Source organism: Pogona vitticeps, chromosome 5, assembly GCF_051106095.1.
Source record: "Pogona vitticeps strain Pit_001003342236 chromosome 5, PviZW2.1, whole genome shotgun sequence".
NCBI lineage: Eukaryota > Metazoa > Chordata > Lepidosauria > Squamata > Agamidae > Pogona > Pogona vitticeps.
The window spans coordinates 142,392,047-142,408,569 of record NC_135787.1 but is presented as its reverse complement, the minus strand read 5'-3'; the positions used below and the strand labels follow the sequence as shown (position 1 = coordinate 142,408,569).

The window sequence follows — 16,523 nt, the reverse complement described above, 5'->3', positions numbered from 1 at the left end:
AAAGCTGTTAGTTTCTGTATATGGATAAAATTACAATCAATGACTTTAACACAGCTTATCCTCTTTTGTTGGCCAAAATCCTGCTTGCTTATGTGATCCCATAATGTTGATTGTGTAAGCATTCTGCCCCCCCCGCCAGACTCACCTTTGCACGTCGTGTCTCACAATGGCTGCAAACTGGGCCAGATGTAACTGATCATGCAGATAGGAGGGGAAAACTGCTGTGTTACTGCCTTTACATGTGTGATTTATCTCCAGTTGGATTTTGGCTACTGCAAACTGAATGAAGGCAAATTTCCCCAACTCGCTGTCTTCCAGGTATGTTGTAGTACAATTGCCAAGAGCATATCAGCATGGCTTTACTGCTGGGGATGACGGGAACTATAGTTTGAGACAGGAACATACCAGGCCAGGGGAGGCTGTATGAGGAGAACTTGCATTGGTAGAAGGCAATATAATTGTTTAAGAATAAATATTAGCGAATGTTGTAACACATATTCCTGAGAATTGACTGATGATCCAAAATCAGAAACTCAAAACTACTAGTTCTGTTCTTCAGGTTTATTTAATAATATCACAACAGTAATAATACAGATTGTAGAAGAAACAAAAAGGCTAAACATTTATATTAATAAAAATAGTGGTATAATGATGTAGTTTGAATGTTCACTGTGTATTTAAGAGGGTGCAAGACTATGAATATTTTGACTGGAGAAATACAACTTTAAACCCATTCCTTGCATTTTCTGTTGGAGTTATAAAAGCTGCTGCCAGAGAGATGTGCCAAAAGGCCGCAAGAATGCTGCCATTGTCAAACGTGCTGATGTGTGTACTTAGCCTATAATCTTGTGAGGCCTTAACATGGTTACTCTGCTGGAGGTTTTGCACAATGAGCATCTGTTTGATGTTGTGAGGGCAGGTGGTGATGTTCCACCAAAAGAGGAAGAATCATCACCTTCCTTATTGAAAGGATGCTACTGTGCCATGAATCTCTTCCAAGGGTTTGGTAAAAGCTACTCTACTATTTACAACGCAGTTCAGTGTGTTTCCTCCTGGTATAATTCCTTTTGTTGCTTACACAGCTTCAGTGTCTTCATGATATCTCAACCCAGGCAATAGTGGCATCAGTGCTTCATACTAAAATAATTTCTAATAGTTGTTAAAAGTGAATTACGTATCCGTAAAGCAGTATCTTGTTTCCAAATCAGTGCCATTCTACTGGCTTTTCTTGGGAGAGTTCAGTTGCCAAAGCCTGCCTTATCCCTTTGTTCCTCTATCTTGTGCAATAATCGCTTTTCCTCATGCAAATATAGATGGAAAGGAGAGAACAGTGAAAGGTTAAAATGGAAGTAACCCATCTTTCATCAACATGGTAATTTTCCTGCTTGGCTTGGTGCCAAATGCTTACTGCAGCCACTACAGTAATCTTAAAGGATCTTTAATAAGAGTGTAAATAAAAGCCAGGCTGAGAAATGAGTTTTCCATCCTAGCAATCACTGGCCTAACCTCTGCTGTAAATAGTCTTTTGGAACAACGAAGATGGAATACCTGCACTAGGGAATCAAGGCAATCTTTGAGTAGTGGAATTTAAACAGCTGGATGCAATTGAAACATGAATTAGCTGGGGCAGGCTGAAGAATTCCATTTTAAATACAGCATATAGAGAAACAAACAGTCCAAATTTTCCCATTTTATGGAAAAGCCAACTATTGGAATTAAGCAGTAATTTTCTTTTAAACTAGCTGAAAGTAAACACATAATTCAGTTCTTCAAAAACCCTCCAGTTTCTGAATGTGGGATATTGTCCTTATATTGTATGTCCACGATTCAAAACACCAGAAAATGGCCTGATATTGCTGCACAATATTATTCTTGCCTCGCCAGCAGGAAAAAGGATGCCGAGCTTTATAAATCAATGGCAGCAGTCAAGATGGTCTACAGCACAGGTCCCCAACCTTTTTCACCCCCACAGACTGGTTGGGGAAGGCAGGGCAAAGTGGGTGTGGGGTGGGAGTTCTGTCTGCAGCCTGATCCAGCTCAGGCCACGGACCAGCACCAGGCCGTGGACCGGACGTTGGGGACCTCTGTCTACAGCACTGGTTCCCTACCCTGGGTCCCCAGATATTCTTGGACTAAAACTCCCAGAAATTCTGGGCAGCACAGTGGCATCTAGGTAGTGGAAAGGGCTTCTGGGAGTTTTAGTCCAAGAATAACTGGGGACCCAATATTAGGAATCACAGGTTTACAGTAGCGGTCCCTAACCTTTTTGGGACCACGGACTGTTTGGGGTGTGCGGGGAAGCGGGGGCATCCCTGCGTTTGCGGGTGTGTTGGGCTCGTAGGTGGGCATGTCGCGTATTAAGCCATTTAAAGGAAATAATTTAGTGTCTATGTGACCAAAATAGCCTCCCAAAATTGAAGCTAAACCAGTACTTTAGATACTTATTTCACAGTAATTCATTTGAAAACTGAGGAAGGGGAACATGCCAATTCTTTACAAGCCAAATGGCATACTTTAATTTGTACAGAAATTCTGGCATCTTAATGATTTTAAAAATATATACTATAGCAAGATCCCAGGGCCTGTCATTGTAGTAATAGTCTGGATAATCAGTCAAACTAAATCACATCTTTGCTTGTACAACTTAATTACAGCATGCCATACTAATCAAACTTTTTATCACCTCTTGAAGGATGGGGTCTTGTAGAACTTACTACTTAATTTTAATAATTGCTGGACAACTATTCTTCATTCTGAGCTACAGCCCTCGGCATGAGAACACAAGTATTAATAAAAGTGTGTTTTACATCTTTAAGTCCAAACCAAACCCCACTAAGCTATGCCCTGCCATAATGGTTGAAATGAAACAGGAGTCTGAAGATACAGTATATAGGTATAAAGATGGGAGAAGGGGCTTTTAAGAGTGAGATCTCATCTTGATTTATGTCTAGGCTATAATAAACCAGCTCTGATCTTGAACCAGCAGTATATGTTGCTAGTGGTTTCCTATGATTGGAAGATGAACTGCAACATTCTGCTTTGGCTAAATGACCTCAGAAATATTCTATATTCTAACAGAATATTCTAACACTGTCATCTAATGATGTAGGATGCCTCTTTATACTCACTGTTCTTAGCTTTAATAGTGTCTTTAATGAAGTTAACATCATTTGTGTATCTGTGAAGATTCTCAGTCATCTATGTGAAGTTATCTGGAAGTTGAGTCATGGCAACTGGACTTCTTTCTTATTAGGCTGAAACGTTTTGCTGCTGAAGAAGCTACCTGGATGAGTGGTGAAACATTTCAACCTAATAAGTCTAGTTGTCATGACTCAACTTCCAGACACCATTTGTATACTCATTGGTTTCAACTTACAATGTTGTAAGCCACCTTGGGTCCTTTTCAAGGATAAAGGTGGAGTAAAAATATTTTAAATACATAAATAATAAGATGTTGTTGTTTAGTCATTTAGTCGTGTCTGACTCTTCATGACCCCATGGAACAGAGCACGCCAGGCCCTCCTGTCTTCCACTGCCTCCTGGAGTTGGGTCAAATTCATGTTAGTAGCTTTGATGACACTTTCCAACCATCTCATCTTTTGCTACTATGTGACAAATAAGATAATGTAGCCACCACCAAATGAGATGAATGGAAGCATTGCTAATAAAGCATAAACTTCAGTTTTTCTTCAATTAAAAGACAATCAGCAATAAAGTTATGTATTCTGCCTTAAACTGCAAAGCAATGACACAATTTGAACTTGCCTAGGGAAAAATGCATAGATTTGCACCACATTTAATTATGATCCCAGCTAGAGCAGACCCACTGATCCATTAATTCAAATATCTTTAGTGGGGGACCAATTGTGGAGGTATACTTTACCTCTAACAACCTGAATGCCATTCAAGTTGATACAACCTGCTAAAATTAGTGCTCCGAATTATAATTTTGAACATGTTTGTATTTACTAAATCTCTACATGTTCAGAAACACACCTTCTTTCTTCATGTCTCTGGTCAACTTCTATGTCTTTCTAACAAAACTGACAAAACTAAAATATTATCTGCCAGAATATGTTGGACTTTCCTGCTAAGAAAACTTATTTTGAATCAAGTAGTCAATTTCCTTGTATTTCTGAACAAAGGGATATTGTCTTCAAATGTACCATTAAGGCTTTTGCTACTACAGTATGTGGCAAAAAAGGGAAAAATTAAGGCTGTCACAAACTAGATTTTTCTCCACTAATGCCCCAGGTACAGTTAGTTTTTCCTTACATCATATTTACAGATCATCTGACAATTCTTAACTTAGATGTTCTGAAACCCAGCATCTGGAATACGTAAAGACAAATTCTAAATTTATCAAATAGTTCTAAAAATGAATTTTAAAAAACTAGCACCCCCTTAACCATTAAACAGCAAGAGTTACACTTTGAACTATCATTTTATTTGTATACTTCTAACTGTTTCATCATAATCCTTTTATTCTAATTCTTAATATTTAATATTTTATCCTATGCCTTTGGGAAAGATGTAAGGGACTACATGAAACAGAACCTCTATACTTAGGATATAATATTTAGTGTTACTCTGAAAAATAAGATCAAGTAGTTAAAAACCTGAACACTAATTTATAGTACCTCTTATTAGCAAGACACCTATACTGAGCCTGCAATATTTAAGAGTGAAAGCACTGTATTTTTATTTTAATAAGATTTCATCCTGAAGTATAGTTAAAAAAACCTATGATGCAGAAATATAGTCCAGAGATAGCTGACATTTATTAAAGTCACTTTACTATTTTAAAATGTTCATGAATGTGCCCTCTGTGCTCAAACTTTAAATGGCAATTATCACGCGTGTCCCAAAGCCATCATCTGAGCCTCATAAACTCAATTCACTTGCATCACAGTACAGCAGTATATCTGAATGTTACTGGTAGTACATAAATATACTTCTAAAGATTAAAGAGAGTTGTCCGGTGAGATACTGTCGTATCTATTGGGTACATGAAAGATATATAACAAATTCTGGATTTCTGTAGACAAGTTGATCAACATGCAAGAATGTTCTTTAGTTAAATAATTTGAATACAGCAGCATTTATCAGGATGTCACTAAGAAATGCAACACACAAAACCAACATAACATGTAAAACACATCTATTTAATAATGGGAATCAAGAATATGTTGTGAAAGGAACCAAATACTCCAAAGACTCAAAATTTTAAGTCATTTGAAGTCTGGCTCATTAAATAAAGTCTGCATCAGTAAGAAGCGTAAGAATCTCAGCAAACCAGGCAAGCCTCCTTGTTGTGTTGCCCCTTCTGTATGTAATCCCTGGGAAAACAAAGGGGATTCCCATTGTCATTGTCTTCATTTGCAGCCGATCATCACCAGCACTAGCAAGGCAGTAGCTTGCGCAGTTATCTCCACAGCGGGCAATGTCACAACCCGACCAACAGCACAAACTACTACCTCAGCCAGGGCGATGGTGCACCCGACCCATCCTGAAGAGGAAAAGTGGGGAGGAGAGGAAAGAAAAAAAAGAGAGAGCGCGGGAGGAAAGGAAGGGGAAAACGCCGAGGCATAGATGCGCAACCGCCGGTAAAACGAAAAGCCAAAGGCAGCCGTAGGAAAGAAAGGGTTTGGCTCTTGACCCTGTTCTTTCCTTTATCTGAAGCAGACAGACATCAGCATCCAGACGCCTTTCTTTGCCTGGGTGCGAAAAGCAGAAGAGAAAGCCCCGCCTAAACCTCTCCGCCTCCCCGAGTCTTAAAAACCTGCTGCCCTTTGCCTTACGCGACCCGAAAAGCCCGCTTGATTAGGTCCATTGCCGAGGCCCCAGGCGGCCCAGGCCCGGGAAGCTTCGATGGCCGCTCGGCTCGGCTCGGCGCTCCGCAGATGCGGCGGAAACGGGGAGTGGGGGCGGGGGCGAGCCATGGGGAGCGGAGGACGGAGGAGAAGGGAGAAACGGCGGCAGCAGCCGAAGAAGCCAGCAAGCCCCTCCGGCGCAGCTCTCGGCCGCCCGGCTCTCAGCCATCTATGCCCGGGATTAAAGAAAAAAAAACACAACCTGACCGCCAAGGCAGGCAAGGGCTACGACGGCCGCCGCCGCTTCTTTTCCAGGCGCCACCATCCCCTCATGCTCGCCGCCGCCGGGAGGGGGAGGGGGGACCGACCACAACAAAGAACCGCGCCGCCTCTCCCCCCTCCGCCAACTCGACCTTTCCACGCTCCCCCGCGCCTTCCCCCTCCCCAAACTCCCGGAGAGTGGAGGAAAAGGCGGCCGGCGAGGCGCCATTCGAGTGGTCCGTGGCTGTAGGAGGGCCGACGAGGGCGCTTTCCTTCCCCCCCCCCCCGCCGTCCTCTCTTCTTCTCCTCATCGTCCTCCTCACCTCCCCGCAGACGGATGGGAGGATGACCGGCGGGAAGGAAGGAAACAACGGCCGGGCAAAACGCCGCGGTTTTTCCCCTTCCTTTGAGCCTGGCTCGTCATGGTTCCTCTTTCCAACCCCCATCCCTTCCATTCCGAAGCTACCGAAAGCGCCTTTCCCTTTCCAGGGCGCCAAAATGAAAAGAAAACGAAGCCATCCTCCCGCCATTTCCGGGACTCGGCCGCTTTGAAGCCGCCCTCGCTCCGAGATGAGGAGAAACTCGCCTTCTCCTTCGCATCCCGCCGTCGCCTCACCCGTCGCGCGCCGAGCCCGCTAAACCATAGAGAGAGGGGGGAGGGAAGGGCTCGGGCTTTTATCCACGTGACCTGAGTCTAGACCTATTCGTCACATAGCCTACCGCCGCCATCTTGAACAAGGAGGAAAAAGGGCAGGCGGGGAAAGGTAGGGCAGGTCTGTAACCGTTCATACCGAAGTAAGGTGCGGGTCGTATCAGTCCCCCTGAGAAGGTAGGGATTCGCCATAAATGCTTTGTCCCTGCTGAGAGAAATGCCGGAGAACTGCACTATTTCACCCGTCACTGGCGTTAGCTGGAAGAGAAACCGGCGGGAAGCTACTGCTCTAACTGAAGCGTATTGGGAAATGTAGTCCGCACGTGCTAAGTCAATGCCCGTGAGTCAAATGCATTTTGTAGAAGGGAAAGAAGTAATTAGGTTTTCGGCGTACGATGTCAACTGCGGCATCTTTCCTGAGTTGCGGAGGAGTCTAACAGACAAAGATGCTGAAAAATACTATGATGAGGGGGCGGATAAGTATAATTATGCATAGGGTTCCTCTGTGCACTAGATTGGTTACTAATGCATCGGTCTCCAAAGCAGTTCATACGTGAGTAATAGAGGCATTTCTTTATAAGAATACACAAATGGCTAGTATGAAATACAAATATTAAAACTATAATAGGCAATTCCTGGTCAGTTCACTGTCTTACTCCTAAATATTCACGGATAATCTGAAGATCTACTCTCCTTGCTTTGGCTATAATGAATCTATTTGTAAAGAAAGATCTATTTATGTATAAATATAAGGTTGTCAGAACTCGGGATTTTTGCCTGGAGACTCAGAATATGGCATCCCTTGTTTAGGTGTCAGGCTTTGCACCCGAACTCACACCTCAGGGAAAGCTGTCAACCAAAGCAGCGATTCATTCTTATGGCTCACCTCTGGTTTAAAAAAAGTGTTTTGCCAAAGTGCACTGTAGCCTTCAGCCTGCAAATCCTCCCTTAGAAGCTGTAGGAGGCAGATCCTTGACAGCATTGCTCCCTTGAAATTAATGATTGTGCCACCACCTTGTCTGTCACACAACACATCACTTTTACAATTATTCCTAAAGAGTCTGCTCTCTGATGTGACAAGTCTGAGCTTGTAGGTGTCAGGCTTTGGTGCTGAAATCCTTAGTCTTTAAAAATTCCTGTTCCTCCTGTGAGTTCTGCTTTAGGATTCTTTAAGTACTTTGGATTAGACAACTCTCCCCTACCCCAGTACTCCTGCCCTCTATAAAGCAGGATATATTGACATGAATTATACTGTAGGAGCAGAGAATATATTGGTTAACGGAGCTTCCAGTGACCGTACATCACCACCAGGATAAACTTAACATAGGGAAGACCATAATTCAGATGATATGAATGTAAGTCATAGCACTATATCTGCAGTAATGTTGTGTAGTCTTAAGAGCTAACAAAGGAGGAGTACAGGCAAAAATTTTTTTTCAATGATCCTTCTTTGCTGCAGCTGGACATAAGGCAAACTGGTGGCCTGAATTTGACCCCTGAGTGTCTGGAAGTTTGAATTTGGTTCCCAAGCCCTCAAGGTGCACCGTGGCCATATAGAGCAAAGGAACATTTAAAACAAGCAATTGGGGTATTTTTGGGGAGGGGAGTATCTCAGGGGACCCCTAAGCCTACGTGAAAAAAACATACACAAACTCCCTCAAACACTGTTTTTGGAAGTGCTGGAGAATTACAGTAGGCCCTTTGGGGGGGTTTCCCCCTCTCTGTTTTGAAATTGGTTGATTCTGGAGTGGCTCTGGGGTCACAAAATGCCCCTCAGGGTGCCATATAGCTAGAAGTTGCACTTTGCCCAACCCTGAACTATAGGGATCAGAAATAGAAAGAAGAGCTAGATACTATTTTTTAACCGTATTTGGGAATTTTAAGCTTATTCTTAATATTCCTCTTACAGATGTTCTATTGCAGAACTTCTCAGCAACTGTCACTCTAGTGACTGGGGTGCTAGGACAGCGATGAAAGTGCAGATCTGACTTGCATAACCAAAACGTGGACAGGCAGCGATGGGAGTCTCCCTCTATCTCTTGCCTATCCCCTCAGTTATGCTGTCCAGCACTAGGGTAGACTGGAGGTTTGGGGGGGGGGGTGTTGCCATTGTTTATAAGGACACCCTTGAGGTTGTCAGGCTCTCTGTGGTGGCCACACCAGGCCTAGAGGCCCTTTACGTGTCAATTGGGGCCAGGGATGATATTGGGATCTTGCTGGCATACCGTGGTGCCTGCGACCCAGCCACTTCCCTTCCAGAGTTGGTGAACTTAATCTCTGGGGGCACTGTTGGGATCCCCGAGGCTGATTGTCTTGGGTGACTTTAACATCCATGCAGATGCAGAAGTCACCAGTCCAGCTCTTGAGTTCTTGGAAACTATGGCTACCTTGGACATGTCCCAACATATTAATGACCCCTTGCATGTGGGTGGTCACATGCTGGACCTGGTTTTTCTCCACTGAGCTCTGTCCTCTGAAGATGCTGGCCACAGAGACTGGCGAAACGTCAGGAAGAACAACCTTCAGAACACGGCCAAATAGCCCGAAAAACCCCCAACAACCAGCATTTGATTATGCCGAGTTGCCTACTTTTGCAGTCCAGTCAACAATTATCATTGTTTTGGTATGCAGTTCATTTCCTCCTAGATGCTTGCATAAAAGCTTTCAATTTCTTCTTCAGCATCTTTAGTTGGAGCAGACTTGAATGATGGTTATAGGCCCCTTCCAACTCTATTATTCTGTGGTAATTTTCATAGATTTTCCTGTAAGTCTTGATTGATATTATTTGGGCAGGTTTTGCATTATAGCCTCTAACTGCCTGTGCTACATCTTACTTCAGTATTAGAAGACTGTTTCTTTTGAGTTTGTCATTCCAGAGTAAAACACTTTGTACTTGTCTTGACTGACAATGTCCTATTTCAGCCCACTTTCATTTGCTCACACAAACTACCACAATATTTAAACATTCAGTTTCTTACTTTATGGTTTGTTCACCTTGATTTATACTTCTCATGTTCCATGTTCCAATTGTATGTGTTGTGCAGTATCCAGTTTTCCTTTCACATCTGTGCACATCACCCATAAGATGTCCTTCTGTCTTGCATCATTAGCAACAGTGCTGTTCGTACTTGTCTGTTGTTCTTCCCTAATAGCTGACCGAGTGCGTTCTGACCTGAGAGACTCATCTTCCAGCCCTGTCTCATTTAATTTTGAATTTTCTCATCATAAGGTTTTCAAGGTAAAAAAAAATCATTGGTGATTTACCATTGCCTTCTTCTGTACAGTACTAAGGAAAGCTTGCATGTCATTGACATTTTCTGTGAAAGATCCTCTGTCAGTATTACCTTCAACTGCTGCCTAGTAGCTGCCCTTTAAGAGTTTCTCTGCTCCCATCACCATTGGAACTATCCATTCTCTTCTGCTGATGTGACTGTTACTCCTCAAGAGGATGGAAGCATCTTAGTCTGGAGCCTGAGCTTTAACCATTCTGCAGGGTGTCCCTGCAAGGAGTCCAAACTAATAATGGACGCTAGCCTCCTGATGGCATTGCTTTCAGCTTCTTTGACCACCTTAGTCCCTCTCATCCTATTTAGGTGTGCATCCTAGAGGAGGTGTCAACACTACATACTTGTAAGGTTCTCTCCACAACAATAGAGAATGATGCTTCCCATGCACAGAGTAGGCAGGTATGTTCCATGTCAAAGACTCTCTATCTCAATATTGGCTATATTCTCATTTTCCCTTTTGCCTTACATGTCCATGTTGTAGACAGATGGATTAAACCAAGTAATTGTACACATGATGTTCCCTTGTGACTCCCAAGAAAGAAAGGGTAACCATGTTAACAGACATCACAGCCTTTTGTGACTGCTTCCTGAGAAAGTGAAATACTGGAAGGTAGTACTAGAAAAGCAATGACGAGGATGCTGATGCCATGTTTGGATTAATTTGATCATCCATTTGCTTTCTTGACACTGTGTACCTCATCTTGTAACATACGAGGAAGAGGTAGCCAACTGGGTCCATGAAGTTATAGATTCCTTACTGATAGAGGAGGCCTACAAGCATCTTTGAAAATCAGACTGCCCCTGAAAAAGAACTGGATTTGACCAGTGGAGTACAATAGCAAACCCGTGGCTAGTTTCCCCTTCTTAGCCAAGGTGCTCAAGCAAATGGTTGCTGATCAGTTCTACAGTGGATGAAGAGTAACTATACTAGAGATGTAATATTTCTGAAAATTTCTATTTTTTTCTAAGAAAAAAAAAGGAAAAAATTCCCTCCCCCAGAAATGGAAATTTTAGAAAATTTTACATCTCTATACTAATATCCCACACAAAGATGGACTACAAGCTATAACAAACACCATCCAAAACAAGGAAAAAACCCACATAATCACCACCTTCTGTGATTTTATATTCAATAGACAACTGTTTCGCCTTTGACAGTAAAGCCTTCCTCCAGATCAACGGGCATTCACATGGCCCCACAATATGCAAACATATTCATGGCTGATCTGGAACAATGCTTTCTAAACTGCTGCACCTAAAAAAACACTTCTCTATTTAAGTACATTGATGAGATTTTTCTGATCTGGATCCATGGAAAGGAATCCCTAGAAAAATTCCACCAGGATTTCAATAACTCATCCAAACATCAACCTTACCCTGGAACAATCTATGTAACAGGTGAATTTTCTAGACGCCACTATGAAACTACAACATAGACATCTTAGCATCAGCTGTATTAGAAACCCATCAACCAATATACCTAGCTGCCTTCTAGTTTCCATCCTGAACATACTACAAAACCCATCATATGCAGCCAAGCCGTAAGATACAATCACATCTGCTCTGACTCACAGGATACAGACTCCAAACTCAACCCCAACCTCAAGCAAATACTAACACACAATGGGCAACAAAACAGCAACACAGACAGGAGGACTGAACCCTGCCACAGACCCAGATGCCAACTCTGCTTACATATCTATTCTGGCAACAGAATTATAAGACCTAACAACTTCACAAAGGCAGCTTCACTTGCTCCTCAGATAACATGATCTATGTCATCTTTTGCCAACAATGTCCCTCTGTGCTCTACATAGAACAGAAAAATTTCTATGAAAATGGGTCAATGATCACAAATCTGACATCCGAAACAATACACTGTTTTCAGTCACTTCAATCTACCAGGAAACTCCAAGGAAGATTTGAAAGTCATTCTTGTAGAACAGAAGCATTACAAATCAAGAATACAGTGGGAAAGAGCTGAGATAAAATTTATACACTCATGTAAATGGATTGAATATAAGCCTAGGTTTCTTAAATCATTACCAAATGTAATACTTCTACAGTGGTGCCTCGCTTAACGACGATAATCCGTTCCAGGATTTGAAAACATCGTAAAGTGAAAATAAAAACCCCATTGAAGTGCATTAAAACCCGTTCAATGTGTTCCAGTGGGGTAAAAACTCACTGTCCAACGAAGATCCCCCATACAGCGGCCATTTTCGCTGCCTGTATAGCGAGGAATCCGTCCCTAAACACAGCAGGGAGCCATTTTAATCACCTGGTGGCCATTTTGAAAATGCCTATCAGCTGTTAAAATGTCATTTTGCGAAGAATCAGTTCCTGAAGCAGGGAACCGGTCATTGCAAAGCGAAATTCCCCCCATTCAGACCATTGTTTTGTGATCGCAATTGCAATCGCAAAAAGATCGTCGTTAAGCGGATTCGTCATAATGTCGGACAATTGTAAAGTGAGGCACCACTGTACTGCATCTACTTCCACTGTTATTTTCTTCACAACTACCAAGCCCATCTCTCATCACAAGGCTTAAAAACTGTCATGGGATTCTTCAGCCATCTTCTTTCTCCTTTATATCTAATATTCTCTTTCTCTCTCTTTTTTTTTCCCTCTCCCTCTCCCAGTCTTCAAATCCCCCTACAAACACGCCTTTCCTCTGGTATCCTTTTGTGCTAGCTGTATCTGAACAATTTCAGACATGTTTCTACTTGAACACCTGTTATCAGAAGCTGAAATGAGCAGATTATTACTCTGTTCTGTGAAATTAGTGCAAATAAGTCTGTTTTGTAATTTATTTTATTGGTCAGATAAAAGTATCATCTGCTCCTGCATTTGTATTGTTTTGCGGACCACCCAGCCTTTTCCTGATTTTTTTCTGAACTGTTAAGATACCAGAAAACGGCTGGTCAGGGCCGTCTGGTGTCAAGAATCATGGATTCTTGACACCAGACAAGCAGTACTGCATGCTGAGGAAAGCATCCACCAGGTAAAAGTATTGATTTGGCTTTAATTCTGCTAAAATTGGCTGTTCCTGGTGCTTTAGCTAAATTTTTATTCCCAATTCTGATGAAGGCTTGCCATGCTTCTGGTTGTCTTGTTTTCCCTAGCCAAACAGAAATTCTTTGAGTTTTAAAAAAAAAGTGGAAGGGGGAAATGAGGGAGATCAGAGTGCTTGGTGACTCTCTGTCTAAAGAAAAGTTGTGTGATAAATTCCAAACCACTGGCTGAGGAGGGGTTTGAAGCTACACCCTGCCCCCACAGGCCTATTGCAGAAAGCAAACTACAGCTATTTCCACCTCAGAAGTTACACCTGGCCCTTAATAATGGCCGTGAGACTTTGGGACTTTAATAAAAACAGATAGTTTTGGAGCTGCTCACAAGAACTTGGTGCACAGTTTGAAGATGAATTATCATTAAAAGGTCACTTTTTTTTAGTGGTCCAACAAAGGTATCACACCTGTGCCTGCACTTTTACTTACAGTAGATTACTGAAGTAGATTACCGCAGCCTGTTCTATGTGAGATTTTCTGAAAATGGTTTAGAAACTTTTGCTAATCTAAAACAGAGCTACTAAGCTACTAACTGGGATTGTACAAAAATCATACCACTTTGCATTAAAATTTAGATCAGTTTAAAGAAGGGATTTTTTTAAAAAAAGAAGACGCTTGAATAAATACATAAAATAAAAATCTAACTTTAATGAATTTATATCCATGTATCTTTGTTTTTTAGTTATCATCTCAAAAGTGCGGGTATACGAAGCACAATAAACTGTTAACTGTCCTGGAGGCTGTGAGAGAAGACAAGGGAATAGAACATAGGATGCTTCATGTAAGAGTAACTAATAAACAGGACTTGTGACAATATTTACTGTCAGTTTGTGAAGACAAGTCTGTAAAATGTGCCTTCTGGTAATTTACTGTTTTGTTGAGTTTTTCTGTTGTAGAAACCTTATATAGTAAGGGAATTACAGAAAAGGTATGCATCTTTCTGGAAAGACCTAAATATTATTAAAATCCAAGTTATATGCTATAATAATGTTTGCAACAATGAAGACATCTTACAGGAAATATCCATTCCGTGATACTGCATAACAGTAAAGGCAAACAACACTTGTACTTCATGACAGTTTACTGTATCTCTAAACTATCTTCAAAAATACACTTCTTGGTTTGTATCACACACATATACTTGAACAGTAGGACAGTTATTCTTCAGATTGGAAAGACATTACAAAACAAAGCACTTAAGATTGTTGAAACAATGACAAGAAATACAAGTAAAATATTGCTGATATTTGAAATAATTTTGTCATAATTCAACAACAGTGACCAATGTTATCTGGGGCAAAAAAACAAACAAACCCAGTTACATATACATTTCAAAGAGAAGGCTAAAAAAGCAGAACTTCCAAAAACAACAATAAAACAATTATCAATGAAGAGAGGTATGGTAGTGTTTGAGTGCTACACTCAATTCTCTGCCTTTTCAGATCCATTTATTTCAACATGGCACTTCACAAACTGTTCACCACTATCTTTATCCATAGCAGAAATTCTGTTAGAATTTTTATTCATTGGCCACAGGTAAAATACATTCAAATATAGTGAAAGAAAGAAAGAAAGAAGGAAGGAAAATTGCATGATCTGATACAAATAAGCTTATCTGCCAGCAAAGGCAAATATTAAGTAAGAATGCAAGCATACAACTTAGTATTCTTAATAAATACATGTTCAAGCATTTAACGTTATCAATGTTTTAAAAGAATTTAAATAATAAATGCAACTTTGTTCTTTTTTTTTTTACAGAACTGTATGATTTATTATACACACAAGTACATCTTCCCTTTGTTTACAAAGGCTGGTTACAGATAATGTGGAATGTTACAGTACCCTCTTGCATAAAATTTTTGTACAACATTGTACTTGGAAAAAACTGGTGCAAAACACCTGCCTAATAAATCCAAATGAATTGAAGGTTTTCTTTTTAATTACATCATTAATACACACACAACAATCTGTACATAAGCCCACTTTTCAGTCACCACTTCAAGTTACTGTAGCAAGTACTGTACTTTTAAAATAGATTCCACTCAGTCAAAGGCTAGTGACCCAGAAGTATTTCAGATGCAAGCTTGAAGTGATATAAGTCACAGAGTTCTGGCTAGTACAGTTTAAAGGTAGTCAACACTACCTGCCAAGTAGAAGTCACATGAGATTTCTGCAGAGGTGTCTCATGTTAGATCAAACATTCTTTTTAACTGATGCTTCTCTCTCTCTCTTTTTGAAAAGTTAAAAAAAAACACAGCTGCTATTTGGTCAGGACTCTCCATTCTGTACCTTGCATGCTGGTGGGTGCATGAAGTCTTTAAAGGGTACTAAAGCTTCTTTAAGAGCAGAGCAAACTTCCGAAGATGAGCAGGTGATACATTCTACTAACGTTGGATACAAAGCAATAACTTGTGCCCATGTGTTGCCATCAACTGTAATAAAAAGTGAAAATCACATGATTTCCTACTATTCTTATTTATTTATTTATTTATTTATTTATTGGACTTATATACCGCCCCATAGCGCTACAAATACATCTATATGTATCTGTCCCACTCTCTCCCCTGAAACAATTCCCTCACTCAGTTGTAAAAAAAACTTCATGTTGTAATCCAGACTGAAGCTCAGCAGACATTACTTTACTCCCTGTTTTAGCCCAGAATGACTCAGTTTTATTTTACACATTTTGTACACTTTATTTTTGAGTGGGATTTTTTGTTAACTGGATTATGACAGTAATAATTATTATATACGAATATATATTATCTAGCATGATGACAACATCATCCATATTTTCAGTTTGGGTATTACTGTAGAGGTCATTTTTGTGGTGCCTTATGAGTTGTAAGACTTGGGATTTGGTCAGGAGATGAATAATGGAACAGTACAACTTCTGGAGGTGGTTTTTATGGCTTTGGGAGCTTACAGTTGATATAAAAATGGGTCCAGCATCTAATCTCTTTAGGTTCCTCTTGACAAATGGTCTCCTTTAGAAGGAAAGAGCAATCCAGAAATTTGGACTCAGCATCCCCACCTGCAGATGAAGACGCCTAGTCTTTTGTCTGATGTTTTTCTGAATTTGAGACTGAGGGGCCATGAGGGTTAGATTTGTTCTGTATGGAATCTTTTGGAATTGCACTGATGGTTCCCCTAGAAAACTGACACGGAAGCGGAACATTTGTAGCTGTGAGCTGCCATATTTTGTTCAGCCTGCATATATGTGGAAACAAACTCCAATCAGTAAATGCTAAAGTGACCAGTCCTTAAGAGTGGCAGGTGATGGGCCTAAAGCCAAACACTGTGAGGAGACTTTTCCTTTCTTCTTGAAGAAAGAAATCACAGTTCATGCATTTAGTAAGTATGTGCAGGATGGGTAATGGTCACAGCAGCTTATGGTTGAGCTGCCTTTTCCAAGACAGAAATCAGTTTCATCAGATACAGT

At 41.0% G+C, this 16,523-nt stretch overlaps 1 protein-coding gene and 1 long non-coding RNA gene across 9 annotated transcripts in view; one reads left to right on the top strand and one right to left on the bottom strand.

Annotated features, from left to right (window-relative positions):
- Window positions 1-6,783: 6,783 nt before the first annotated feature.
- On the top strand, window positions 6,784-15,007 carry LOC110075092 (uncharacterized). Of its 6 annotated transcripts, none has more exons than XR_013537062.1 (4): window positions 6,842-6,903; window positions 9,879-9,964; window positions 13,764-13,862; window positions 14,840-15,007. It is a non-coding gene; the product is annotated as an uncharacterized LOC110075092 (long non-coding RNA). The 6 variants fall into 6 exon arrangements; XR_013537061.1 differs by lacking the exon at window positions 6,842-6,903 and adding an exon at window positions 6,930-7,066; XR_013537058.1 differs by lacking the exon at window positions 6,842-6,903 and adding an exon at window positions 7,113-7,279.
- Window positions 13,710-16,523, bottom strand: part of MON2 (MON2 regulator of endosome-to-Golgi trafficking) — a 68,244-nt gene continuing 65,430 nt past the window's right edge. For all 3 annotated transcript variants that reach the window (XM_020785994.3, XM_020785996.3, XM_073000428.2), the window contains one exon: window positions 13,710-15,513. In XM_020785994.3, coding sequence (XP_020641653.3) covers window positions 15,350-15,513 — 164 coding nt within the window. In that variant the 3' untranslated portion in view covers window positions 13,710-15,349. The remainder of the gene's footprint in view (window positions 15,514-16,523) is intronic.